General features: G+C 41.1%; 2 protein-coding genes across 4 annotated transcripts in view; both read right to left on the bottom strand.

Annotated features, from left to right (window-relative positions):
* The window catches only part of KCNQ1 (potassium voltage-gated channel subfamily Q member 1), a 320,180-nt gene extending 309,571 nt beyond the window's left edge, over positions 1-10,609 (bottom strand). For 2 of the 3 annotated variants that reach the window (XM_065755201.1, XM_065755202.1), the window contains exon 1: positions 10,185-10,594. In XM_065755201.1, the coding sequence (XP_065611273.1) occupies positions 10,185-10,594 (410 nt within the window). Of the gene's footprint in view, positions 1-10,184 lie in introns of all 3 variants that reach the window. The other variant, XM_065755204.1, reaches the window with a different exon arrangement.
* Positions 1-14,559, bottom strand: part of TSSC4 (tumor suppressing subtransferable candidate 4) — a 265,206-nt gene that overhangs the window by 191,547 nt on the left and 59,100 nt on the right. The window lies entirely within an intron of this gene.

Genomic DNA, 14,559 nt, shown 5'->3' with positions numbered 1-14,559 from the left:
ACACAAAATATCCTTCTTATTGATTTTGAAGGGTGCAGCTATCACCTGTCACTTGAGAATGAGATCATTCAACTCTGATAAGATCCTAGGCAGGTTGATATCTCCTTGCATTCTGAAACTAGGAAGTCCTTGTAATAAAACCTTTTATCCCTGAGACACAGGAAATTTTACCTTATAGCATGCCCAGGTTCAAGTCTACCTCTCACTACAGAGAACTAACAGAAAAAGGTTGAGGAGGAAATGAGAAATGGGGAGGGAAGAAGCACTCTGCAAAAGGACACGAGCATAGCACACGATTTCAGGGAACTCTGTCCAAGATCAAAGCATCTGAGATTTGCTGTTGAGGATAACAAGTCTGACTGTTCTGAGAAAGCTGAGAAAAATAAAACAACAGCAACAAGAACCACTGAAGTAGAAAGCAGTAGCAAGTAGTGAACAGTTCCAATATACCTCATGCATGCTACCAGGAAGAGGTTAGTTCTAACATAGCAGAAGCTTTCTATATTTCTCTTTAGAGAATATAGATAGAAAGCGCATAAATCCACTTTCCAAGAGACATCCAAAGCTCACAAGATATTTGCTTCAGCAACAAGGTTGTTGCTGCTAATGATTAAGATGCCAGAAGAGTACAGAAAGAAGACATCTCCTTTGAAACCCTGACACAACTGTCACTTCTTGCCATCAGAGAAGAGTCACTCACATGCAATGTGCTAGGTCTCTATCAGTTGCTAGCTGTTAAATCAGCCTGTAAATTCAGACACAGTGTATTCAAATAATGGTCTATGATCATGATATTTCATCCCAAAGAATTTTGCTGGTTTCAGTAGTGAGACAGAACAAGCTATATGGACCACTTCTCATTGTAGTAACAGCAAAAGTCTTAAAAGTTGACTTCATCTTGATTCAAGTGAATAGCAAGGGTCAATAGTGGAAACAACTAAGCAACACATATCCTCGTGCATCCCAAAATCCCAGTGCCATTGCAGGGAGCACAAAGATATCATCAACAGCAAAGAGGAAAGCATGTTAAATAAGCCCATTCTCAAAAAAAGGGGTTTTTGGATTGAACTGGGCTGAGAGATGCAAAGGTACTTCAGAGGAAGAACCAGAACAGTTGGAGACAAGGAACATCAATCTGCCACATCACACACATGTGCCAAATACGAGTGAACTCAAGTACCTCAAGGTAAAGAAATAGTGGACTTCCACCATTAGGTCATTCCCTGTTCAAGCGCGAACACAGACTCCTGGACATCTGTCTCACAGCAAGACCAACTATGCTTTGGTGAGCCCTGGGAAATATCTAGCCTGAGCTTACAGCCTGCCAGAAAGGACATCAACAGCTTTCCCAGACAATGAAATTAATTGCTGTACTCTCATTGCCACGAGACAGTTGTTCCTTAACGTAGAAATCTAGATTATACTGTAAAGACCATTATATGCCTTACCTGTTTAATTCACTGAAGATCAAACCATCCATCCTGCACTCTCCTACTGATTTTCTTTATAGTAAGCTATCTTTCTTCAGGTCATGTTTTCTAGCTCTTACTCTCGCTGGAGGCTTTTTTCAGTTGGTTCACACATTTGTGGAAGTACGTACACTCAATTTCTGTCTCCTATCTACACTGCCAATTTTGTAAGCAAATTGTTGTCATAAGTAAACAAGTATCAAGAATCTGATAACAGATATATGTATGTATGAGTAATATCTACATATGTGACTTCTCATTTTTTCTTTACTCTCCTAGATACTATGCACTCATAATTGCTACAGTGGTTGTGCTCTTTTCACAGTACCTCCTTTTTCTCCCCACTGTTTGCTCAATTTCTCAGTCCTAATCTCTACAGCGAGAGCTTGCAAAGGTCTTACACTGAAGTAAAATAAAAAAAAGACTGCCACAAAAGTCATCAAGATGATCGCCATATTCAGCAGTGCAACAAGTAATTGACATGCCTAAGAAGGACTGAAATTAAGACAAGTACAGCAACAGTCTCGCATTTATAAAATCTGAAGGCCTTGTTTTCACCCTCATGACTCTTGTAGCATTCTTCTCATTCTTGCTTTTCAAATATAGCTATCCAAATAAGATCATGTCATAATAGCAAACAAAGCTACAAAGAGCTGTCTCAAATGAACAGAATGATGAAGGCATACAAAGAACACGACTGCTCACATATCTACCTACCAAATGTTATGTATACAGCCAAAATGAGAAGCTTGGACTGTTTAGCACTAGGATGTTGGATGACCTGTTGACAGAGGAAACACCAAGTGAAGAGGTTTATTTTATTTTCTGTGAACTGTTGAGATAATGCATTATCAATAGTTTCTGGTTCACTGATAAGATAACAGCATGTAATAACATTAAGTTTACTCACACTATGGATAAAGCAATGCACTTTTATTTATTTGCTCATTCCCTGTTTTGACCACGGTTCAGTGTCCTCTAAGACAGTGAAGTAGTGAATAATAAACAAAGTAGTAAATAACAAACAAAATGGATAATTGAAGAACCAAATCTACTTAAAGGAGTGCTAGTAAGAAATAAAGGACCGTTTTCCTAAGCTTATAAATGATGGCTAAAGCTTTTATTTTACATAATAGAAACAACACTGATTCTTAACAGGATCAGCATTGGATGTTTTATTTTAAAACCATAGCACAAAAGATCTTTCCTTTTGTCCCCCTCCTCTCTCTCTTCCTTCCTTTGTACAGGTAATTGGGAAGAAGCATTCAGAGTGTTAAGGATGAGCAGAAGTTATTTCCTGCAGCTATTCTCCTTTGCTCTACTTCTCAACATCCTTATGAGCACACCAGGCACCTTTACCTAAGCTGTTAGTTGGATTTGGTACCCTCAGGAGTTATTGTGAAACAGAAGGGTCCAGATGAGTCCAGAGCATTTTCAGCCCAAGCGGTTTTACCGGAAGAGGAATAGCTAATGGAGGAATGAACATCCTTGGAAGGCAATTCCTTACTTTACAGAAAGAAGATATGTTCACCACAAGCTGCAAACTTGGTACTAGGAACGAGGAAAGCTGTGATCTGCCACAGCAGCAAGGCTCTGCTCTTAAATTTTATGTCTTCAGAAGAACTGCAGAAAAGCCGCCTGATGATAACCTCTGTTATGACTTACATTCTGTTCTCAGACAACGACCCAATTTTGTTCTCTTTTCTGTTAAAAAAAAAAAAAATCTGCTATATTAATGCCACAAGGAAAAAATGCTGTTAAAATTTTGAACAAAAAATGAGATTTATCCCCAAGACTCAAGGGAGTATATTTACAGAAGAGATTAGTGTATTCCAAGCACTGGAATTCATGGATACCAAGTTTACTAAGAACTGTGTATATCTCATTTGAAGTAAGCACAAATCAAGCTATATAACAAAGCATTTACTTTTTTAATTACCCCAGCAAAAAAAAAAGAAAAAAAACCACAAAAGAGAAGGTTTGACTCCTAACTATGAAATACCTTTCAGTTTTCTATTACAAATATGACAAAACGTTATTGTCAAATAACATCTGAGTCCACTGGCACTAGTAAAATATGCGTGAGATTTATATCCCCATTGAAAACACTAATGCGAAATTCAAAGGTCAGGATCAATATTTGCAGAAGAAAAAAATGCAGAAAGCCTGTACCAAGTTTATTTTGGCTTTGCTTAACATTTTCATAAAACACTAAAAACACCACATTGGCTGTGAAGGACATATGAAAAAAGTAATAAGAGCTACACTAGACAGATTGCTAGGAGTACCTCGAGGCCATCTAATAATCTGCAGCATAATTTCCTATTTTCAGCAGCTTATGGCTTTCAAAAGAACAAATATCCATGGCTGTAGGTTATAGTGGTTATGGTATTCCTTGCATTAAGTCCCCACACACAGACACAAAAAGAAATGACATCAACCCTGAAAGGTTTCAAACAATACATTACAGGCAGATTTGCCACTGGGGCAGTTCGGAGGCAACATTTGCTTTTATCATGATGGTTGTCCTAAGCTTGGAGAAACCTTTACCTTACCCTGTGCCAGTCTGTTTTTTAAAAATTGTGAATTTTCCAGATTCTAAGTTTTCTGTTATAAAATACAGGTGCTAAGGGAGGCAATTCCCATTTAAGAGATGTGGTACAGTACTTGCTCATTTCTTAACAACTCCTCACACTATATCTACAACATTCACCTGGGCCCTGCACTATTTTTTACAATTCCTCAGCTTCCTGAACACAGCAAACAGCTGAAAGAGGAAGGTGAAAATTCACACATCCTCGGAAATTGATTGTGTGAGACATATGTTAAGTGTTGACACCCAGCACCTTCTCAGTCCTCCAGGAGCATACACTGCCACTGGTCAAACTACTCAATTTTGGAAGCTTCAAAATGCCCTTTTAATCTTTTTTAGTCTTTTAATCATTGTCTATAAAACAGCAGTAAACTTGACTGCCAAAGCAGTCTCTGTTATGACACGTGGATCTGGTAGGTGTTAAAATACAGTTATTACTACCATAGTAGAAGCTTGCAAACATGTACTCTCCCATTACAGATATTATAATGGATCTCGCAAGCTCTTAAATTGATGAAGCATGACTGCATGGGAAGAGCCAGTACATTACAAAAAAAACCTCACCAGACATCCCCGTCTCCAGCTCAAATAAGCATATCCAAGGCTTATTTGCAACTGGCAACTTTCCAGCTTATTTGAAAATCGTGTTGGACCTCTTGATGGCAGAAGAAAACACCATGCCCCCAACAAGAAAATAGTTCATAACTGAAATTGAATGAGCAAGCGCTCACAGCTTTTGTGTTCAACCACCAGAGCACATTCAACAATCTATTAACACACAAAATTAATGAGGTACTGCAGAGTTTAAAGTCAGCAAAGCACTGTGCCTCTGCATAGCCCCCAACAGCATATGTTGGCACTGCTGTTTGTAATATATCCACTGCTCAGGCACTTGGAGCTCAGCCTAATTAGCTCACTGCAATTGAATCCTAACTTTAGCTTTGATTCAATTGCAATGAAGGTTTTGAAAGAGGCCTATCTAGACAGCCTTACATGTTGTTGTTGTTTTTTTTTCTTTTTCCTGGAACTAGAAGAGCCAGGGCACAGAAGTGTGCCAGAATTGCCCAGCCAACCATTTGACAGATATAGAAATGTGAATACTGCACTTACTTGTTTTCTTAAGATCATTCATGTGCGACTTTTAAAGCTAGAATAATTATTCTCCCAGAGGAAAGCAAACACAAGAGAAGAACTTGGAATGTTAAATTGGAAGGATGATTGGAAAAGAGAGGAGAAAGCCTACCTGCAGGAAAACCTGCCCAAATTGATAACATTTATCACCTTAATGCATGAATTCCACAGACTTGTTCATCCATCACACACAACTTGGTCTTCACCGAGCATTAGTGTTCAGAACATTACAGCTTCCTGTTCCCATCAGCTATTCAAAAAGCTTGAACATCATCAGCACAGTTTCAAAGGCTTTTTTATCCCCACAGAGCTCCCTTGCCCCACATGGCTGCAGTGCCTGCCTGCAGACCACAGGACAAAATGAGGAGGTCAAGTAACTACCCATACAGTGCCACACACTTCAAAGCAAAAACTTTTCTTAGTACTGAAGACACTTTGTACCTTCAAAAGATATTTTAATTAGAAGATACGTGGCTTTTCACCTTCCTTCCTTTCTTTTTGATATTCAAAATACATTTCCACACAACGACCATTTAATATGATAAACGATGCTAAGACAGTGGTTCAGTCAAACTGTCTCTCATGCATTAACTGTTGACATTGAGAGTATCTGGTTACAGATGCCACCCTCTTTCTGATGACATTCAGTTACTAAGCAAATCTAATTTTCCCCATCCATGTTTATTGAGTTATGTAGTCATTATTATCTGAGTTTCTTATCCTGATGACTGGACACGTGATAGGAAGTTATACCAAGTCATACTCTGGCACTAATTACACACTTTTTCTGGACAACTTCTTCTCCAGTACCACAGAAGGTACCCAACACATCAAGAAACTAAATTCATAGTCCTGTGTCAGAAATCTAGGACTCAAAAACATCAGCATCTGAACGACTGACAAAAGAACGAATCCTGCAATGGCAACTCCTAACCATTAGCATACCATCTTACGCATTCAGCCAGCTATGGAAATGGGCCAGGCAAAAGCTCATCTCTCTGGGAACAGGAGTAGTGCTATTTCTGTGATCCTTTTTGTTTCACATAAAAATGTTAACAAACATACTGACAAATGCAGAGCACTAGGTTGCAAAGATGTCCACATTGCTGTGAACCAATCACTAGAGTCTATGTTAGGGTTGGAAGAAGCTACATTTATCACCTTGTTCCCATTTCATTTTGTCCAGTTATAGTCCTTGAGCAGTTTTATGATCTCAAAGAACTACAAAATTCCATTTTTGAAGTAGTGACCAACATGAGCTATGGGTTTCATCAATAGTCAGCAAGCATCAATGAAAATCAATGGGTGCCGTTTTTTCCACAAGGAGAAATTCAATGACGCAACTTTCTTCATTCAAACTTCCTTGTCAGACACTATTTTGTCAGACAGCCCCTCTTGCTGCTATCTGTAGTACATCAACAAAATATACGAGTACTGGTATGAAGGTTCAACCTCTACTGCCATACCACCAACATCCACCTGCTTCTGATATTGTGGGACAATAAAATAGGAGGCATTACTTTTGGATCAGCCCACATATCTGCCCTTCTTCCTCATTTCTGCATTCACACTTCCAAATTGGCATCTGCCTTTACAGACAGGTCTCCCAAATCCCAGCCACCAGCCAGCCCAAGCTTATGTAAACATCTCAGGATTCAAAGAAAATTCAATCACAATCATGGGTGATTAAATCGAACATATACAAAGGCAAAGTAAATTGAACTGGGTACATAAATCAATGCAAAGATAAGATAGAGGATTTATCTTGCATGGCAACATAAGAGAGTTGCAATACATGAACAGACCAGTGATCCATCTACTCGTGAATTTTTCTCTCTGGTGATGGCCAACACTTCAAAGAGCAAAGGAAGTCGACACACCGTACATGTTGCCATAAGTTATTTGCCATACAGAAGACTAAAGAAAACACAATAAAGCTCATAAGTTTCTTCAAACACACTAAGACATTTGATTTTAAGCTATTTACAGAAGGTGAAAAGAAACTCATCCCTCTTGAGAATCTTGGACTCGTTCTTTACAGTCATTTCCAACACAGGAACAGAGTCTCAGGACTTCAGTCACAGTAAAGACAGAAAATTGAGTTTTATTCCCCACCACCTCTCTTCACACAGCCTCAAAACACGATTGGCTAATGCTACAGAACATTTCACCATTCAAAGCCAGTATCTCAAGGCACACTACTAAGATAAGTGTGATAAGATGCCCTAGCTCCAAAGGTCAACAGTGAGAACAGTGGCACCCACTTATTTCCTCACCTGAGATAGCCATGGGTTTGGTGGTTCCAGAAGGACATTTACATATAACCATGCCACAGGGCAAGCTCTGACTCCAATGTACAAAATTCAAGTTTCTAAGCAACCATCAGTTGTGTTTGCAGAAACTATGCATGTAAATCTCCAGCTCTTTATTTGCACAGGTAGAATTCAGTGTACACATGCTATATGCTTTGTGTATTTAAATTAAGTTCAATGCAACATCATGACGCTGGAAGAAAAGTTTTTATCTCATTATCCTGAGATGTTAAAAAGAACATGCATTTCACCTCTTGGGAAAGAGATATTTCAGGTATTGTCAACCTGTGACAATCAGGAGATGTAGCTTTTCTTGCTTAATAAACAGTCCTTAAACAGCCAGAGACACAGGTCCAGAAGTTACTTTGACTATTCTATGGAGTTTTTAAGTCTAATCACTTCAAAGCTACATACTCTATGTAATGTAGATGAATGCAATAGAGAGAAAATACAGCCCACTGTACTCCTGTCTTCAGACAACATCTTGGCCAGAACTCTACCCAGTTTTTGTCTTTATTCGCTGGCTTAACCCTGCTCTATGACACCGGTCCCATTCTATCTTCTTATCCTCTGAAGCTTCAAGAGAAACTGAGATCTCTCACGCTGTTGAAATCCCCCAGAACAAATCAGGAAGCAGCCAGCAGAGGGAATGACTAAGAGGAACTAGGTAAGTGACATCAGCTTCTTGAGCTTGTTTTGGCAAGAGAGACAACTGTCACAAGTCCTTGCACATCAAAGGCAAAAGCCAGTTTTGCTGTCTATGAATATTTGTTGGTACGATCTAGTAGGAGAGACGGGCAAATGAGGCAGCACTGCAAAAATCTAACAAACCATGTGCAGAAATCAGGTCCCACATCTCCTGAGCACAACTCCCTGGCTCAGATCAACTATCTGCCTTGTCCATTAATTTTAATCCCAAGCTCACATACTGCAGGAATTTAACAACCAATACCCAGCATCTTGCTGGCAGCGGCAGTACGCAAAGGCATCATTCCCTGGTCCAGCAGAAAGCAAGAAAGAGTTGGAGGGGTACAGACCAAAGACCAGTAACCTCAAACATCACAGAAAGCGCAGGATTATCTGTTACAGAAACGGGAAGATGTTGGGATGGTTGAGGCTGAAACTCAGTTCCCTCTGCTGGGGGAAACGTGAGCAGAGTTGCTCGGACACACACAGGCAGCAATTACAAATTGTCTTACAAGGAACTCTTCAGGACAGGAGTACACACTTCTGTCTCTTTAAAGTTCCAAGGAATTTGCACAGCGCTTAGTAAAAAACTTAAGAATATTTACTATTGCTGTCGTTCACAACTGCATCAGAACAGCTCTACGGGAAAGAGGGAAGCACAGAGCTCATAGCAAAAATCAGAGCGTACTGAGGGAGATGAGGGCAATGGTTTGCTGTATATATCCTAACTTCCTAGCACAGATAGGATTAATCTGTATTGTTAATACTTGCAAGAACAGTTAAAATTGAAGCTAGATTCCTAGGGAAATAAACAGATCAAAACAGTATTTTCTGGTGTTGTTTTTTTTTTTTTTTCCCCTAAGATCAGCATTGAAATTTGGAGATTAGGTAAGATACTCAACACGATTTACTGTCTGCTCTGTACATGATTTCACACACCAGAAAAGAGTCAACACTATGTCTGCTTCCATTTCCTTTAAGAGATTTTCCTTAAAGCGTTGTATACTGTTCACCCAGAACAATGGGACACTTTGTAATTACAGCCGTTAGCTGCTTTGTCATCTAATGGCATTATGATCATCTGAAACAGAGCAGGACCCACAATTATCTTAGCAGCTGCATACAGCCAACTCCCACTGAAATAAACTTTGACTACAGCTGTTTTCCCTCCGCTAAAACAAAGTACCTCACTCCAGAAGCCCAAAATGTGGAATAGTGGCACACGAGCCTCAATTCGCTTAGAAATAAGTTACTTAGAATTTGAAATCCAAATACAATAAGATCATTGCAGTTAATTTCAATAGAAGTCTTTTTATCTTCAGATTTGACCCATAAAATGCTTCTGTTTCTAGTTCTTGAATAGCTGCATAGGTGTATAGCGTATATAGGTGTGCATATGTACAGTCACAGAGTTGGAGAATCACTATGGTTGGAAAAGGCTACCAAGACCAGCCATCAATACAGAGACACGAACAGGTCCCGCAGCTCGGCCTGACCTTATTCCCTACTTTTAAGATATGCAAACCTCTCGAGGGCCACACAAACCTCCCACGATTAGAAAGCACAGATCTCCCACGGGCTCTCTCACAGGAATCCTCCCAACAACCGAGGGTTACACTCAACGACTAGAACTTATTCGCTGCTCTAACATCCCCCCAGTGCCATCCTTCCTCCTGTCTAAAAATAGCTGCGACTGCATTGGGACCCGAGGGGACCCAAAGGAGGAAAAGCAATCGAAATGAAGTTTAAAAGGACAGGGAGAGGAGCGTGTCGTGTGTCCCCCCCCCCCCCCCCCCGGCGCTGCTCTCCTCGCAGGACTACAACGCCCTTAGTGCAGGGCAGGACCGCGCGGAACACGGCAGGGCACCGAGGCCGTGCAGCAGCCGGGTGGGGACGCTTTTCCTTTAGGGACAGCCCCGCTCAGAGGAAAACCGCTTTAAGGGCCGCCCCGCCGCGAGGCGCAGGTGGATCGGGCGCGACTCGGTTACTCACACGGTGAAGTGGTACACGAAGCACTTCCAACCCGTCGGTCTCTCCAAGAAGTTGTACACCCGGCCCTGGATGTTGCTGCGGCTCAGCAGCGGTTTGCGGAGGCTGTAGATGGAGACGCGGGGATCCAGGCTGACCGGGGGCCGCGCGCTGTCCGCGCCCACCACCACCACCTCGCTCCGCACGTGTGGCGGCCGCTCCCGACCGGGTCCGGGTCCGGGTCCGGGACCGCTGCCCGCCGGCGACCGCCCGCCCTGCGCCTCGGGGAGCGGGGTGTAGTGGGCGTTCGGGGCGCTCTCGGCCAGCTCCAGCGAGGAGGGCTTCTTGCCGGGCGTCATGCTGCCCTTCCTGGGCAGCGAGAGCCGCCCCAGGCTCCGGCTCCTGTGCTCGCCCGGGGGAGAGCTGGAGGACATGGCTGAGGCGACGGCGTCGGGGCTGCGCTGCCACAGGGAGACGCCGGGCAGCGCCGGGCGTCCTCCCGCCGCGGCTGGCCCGGCCCCCCCGGGGGCGGCTCCCGGCCAGGAAAGGTGAGAGAGAGCCGAGATGGGGCGGGCCGTGCCCTGCTCGCAGCCCTGCCCCACCTGTACGCCCAGCTGCATCCAGCTCCCGAAAGGCTTCTGCAGGGCTGCGGTATGACCCCACCGCCTTCAGGGCTTTGTGCATTCGGGAGGAGAGCTCCAAAACCGGAACGCGGCTCAGCCTGGGGGGACCGCTTTTAATAAGAGTAAAAAAAACAGGTTTTATGCAGTTCGTATGTCTAACCCTATAGCACGGGTCGCCCAGAGAAGTGGTGGAAGCCGCGTGCTCGGAGGCATTCGAGGTCAAGCTGAATGCGGCTCTGAGCACCTGATCTAGTGTTGGTGTCCCTGCTCCCTGCAGGGGAGTTGGACCAGCTGGCCTTTAAGGGTCCCTTCCAGCAAAAACGATTCCATGAATTGGGGTTCTGTCATCGGGCTTGCAGTCTTATATACTACAGTAATACAGGGAAGCAAACGCTGGGCAGGCTGTAGAACAATAAGCACAGTTCCACAGGACTGCATGCCTGCAAGCTGCCACCACTTCTGTGGAAGGGTGCACATGATTGCAAATAAATACCAGGTTATTTAAAACATTTCAATAACTTTCCTGAATTATGACCTGCTTAACTGCAGTGTACGTGAATTATTCACGTTATTAAAAGCCTTTGCAAAGAGATTTAGTTAATTTATTTTTTTTTTCCCCAGAGCTCCTTCAATCTGGAGTGCTGCTGGTTTTCGTTTTGGTCTGTTTGGTTGGTTGGTTTGGTTTCTCTTTTGGATTTTTTTTTTTCCCCTAACCCAGAATAGAACAGAACTAGTAAGAGCAATGTTGAGTTCACAGTTGATGCTGGTATGGGGACAAGAATGTTGCAGGAAGATAAGGTGCTAAATAAAGTTAAACACAAATAACCCCACTAATTACAGTTCCATTCAAATGTCAAGCTGCACGTATGGTAATTGAACTGGGCAAGTTCCTTCACTAGTGTAAATAAGTGAGACTATAGGCTCTAATAAAATACTAATTTATAGACATGAAGAATCCGAACCCCTTGTTAGGAATCAAAATAATAATAATAATAAAATTTTAAAAAAGCTAGAAGGCGAATTTGCAAGATTTCTCTTAAAAAATAAAAAAATAAAAAGTTTTTCTCCCTCAATCAAAATAAGAAAAACAAAGATAGAATAAAAACAGCATGACAGAGGAAACTTTTCCTGCATCTGGTCCAAAGAGGCAAGTTACAGCTAACTGGGATTTATCTGGCCTGGGGGAATCATGAAGTCAGGTATGCATCAAGCATTTTAGAAAATAAGTTCTACATAGAAATTGCATAGGGAAAATCTTCTCACTTGTAACCTGTTAGTGCCTTTCTCACATCCTGTATCCTGAACAGCTTTTTTGTGTATGTAACACCTGAACAGGAGGATAAACTTCCAAGGTCAGGAACAATTCCTGTGCTTGAACCTTGGCCATGGGATGCAGGGAGCTGAGCTCAGCCTAACAGGTGCCCTTGAATAAGGACTTTTCTTGCCTACATTTTAGTCCATTTCTAAAATATGGCAACCATCCAACATTTCAGCTTCCACTCAGGAACAAATCAAAGACCATACCGGTGGTCCAGAAAATGCTCTACATCTTGGTAAAAACACCCTGTCTGGACTGACCACAGAGGAAATCTATGTGCTGTGATGCCCACAATGAGTTTGCTCACCTCAGACTGCAATATATTTGACTCAAAAGTATCTCCAAGTCAGGTTGTTAGTCATTTGCTTAGAAGACAGACAGCAGACAGTTACAAGCCAATTACTGTATCTGGCAATAAGTCTGGAAAACAAAAAAAAAAGAAAGCCTAATGGAAGAAAACGTCATTGCTACCCTTGAAGGCTCATTGTTTGAGAACTAGCCTGATAAAGTCTTGATATTAAAATTAACCAATGTGTTTCTTTATGTAAGCATTCCACTTTAAAGACATATTTTGTCTGGATTATACAGGACCTTTATCCTAGAACTAGGAGCAAAAACAGTTTACAGAATATGGCAAAACAAGAGGCTGTGTTTAAGTAGAACAAGTTCTTCAAAAACTGTTTTCAAAATCTTTTGAAGTATTGTGGCATTATATTGTTATTCATCTGTTGACCAACAAGAGAATAGAAAATTCAATATATCTGAATATAGGAGAAACGATGTTGGGTTTTTTTTGTAATACACAAGTTTCTTTTATAAGGAAAGTTAGAGAAGCACTAAGTAATTAAACAGCTAAGAAGGAAAGAAAAACACATAGCATTTTATCCTCAGTGTTCCATGAGAAACTGTTTCAATCAAAGTTTACTTAAATAATTTTCTCACTGCAAAACATGAAAATGCCCATTGCCCATTATTTTCCTTTTCAAGTCCTAAATACTTTTATAATGTTTTAGCCTGGACCTCTAGAGGGGATTTAATTTACCGAATAATCATCAGAAATAAAAGAAGATTCAAAATGAACCTTTATAAAACAAGAATGTAGGCATTATCTAAACATCTTTTCACTGGAGTCAGAACCCATAAAAACCAGCTTTTTTCACTGTGTTATTGATGGATGGTGAAGATGATTTATAGACATAAAAATAGGTGTTACATGATTCCTAGCTAGTTCATCTTACTGAGTGATAAAATGTCTGTCTGGGATTCCTGAAATCAATTGCATGCTTAAACATAAGTGTCAAATAAATGAGTAATTTGTGATAAGATTCTAGAGAATAATTATTTGTTTCATGTAAGTTAAGAAAGCTGTACTATAATTTATTACACTTTTAAGATTCTTTAATGCAGTAATGGCATTTCTCCCTCAGTAAGTATCCATGTCTTGATATTAATCACATTCATTATATAAAATGACAGGATCGTTTAAGTGGAAGAATGGAAAAAAGTATCCAGAAAGTATGCTGTATACATGGAAGAGCTAAGAATGGGAAGAGGCAGTAAACGAGTGCTAAAAGAGTAAGATAGCAAAGGCTTTGATAGCAAAGGGACTAGGAAAGTATGCTTGTTAAGGAGGACGTAGGTTTTAAATATTAAGGTGGAACTGCTACACTGAATTATGTCTTAGAACAATAATAACTGTGAAAATCTAAAAAACTCCAGCAAGATGAATAGTATCATGATATCACTATATCACAGTTTGCAAGTGCTGTTTTAAATAGAGGGGTTGGAACTAGATGATCTAAAGGTCCCTTCCAACCCAAACCATTCTGTGATTCTATGATAATTTTTCTCTTAGGAATGAGACCTTGTGAGTCACTGATGTATGATGGTTCACCAACGTAGCTCCCAGTTCTAACAACTAAATGAGAATCTGAGTAGCAAAGCATTTCTGAGAACCTACCAATGTGCTACAGTAGATTCGTGTCATTCGTACCATCCTGTGGCTGTATTTCTGTTATCCTCAACTAAATTATGTCCAATATTACCCACACGTTGTTATATATGCTATTGCACACTCTCTCTTCCCTTCGTACCTGCCATCACATTGTGTAAAAGAATACTGTAAAATCACCATCGTATGTTTACGAGCCAGAGATAGCGCAGCTAGTAATAAAGAAACACCTTGATCTTTTGTATGATTATTTCCTTGAGGAAGCTAAAACTGAAGCAATAAGTATCTGAGTGTTCTCTCTACTCTGAAAGCCTTTATCACTTGATTGCAGTTACAGTTTGCACCAGGTTCTCCACCGACATGGGAACAGTCTCGCTTACCGTTGCATTATTTTGGGGGACGGTTTGGTTTTGTTTTAAACACAAAGTCCCTCATTTCTGTCCAGATAGAGTAGGGGAGATGCTAATGAACCTTCTCCAAAGAGGGAAAAAAGTTGTTTTGACTCAA

The sequence above is a fragment of the Cyrtonyx montezumae genome, unplaced genomic scaffold (genome assembly GCF_038088225.1).
Source record: "Cyrtonyx montezumae isolate F1298 unplaced genomic scaffold, pur_monq_1.0 scaffold_10, whole genome shotgun sequence".
NCBI lineage: Eukaryota > Metazoa > Chordata > Aves > Galliformes > Odontophoridae > Cyrtonyx > Cyrtonyx montezumae.
Note: the sequence above shows the minus strand (reverse complement) of the source record. Positions and strands in the feature narration are given on the sequence as shown.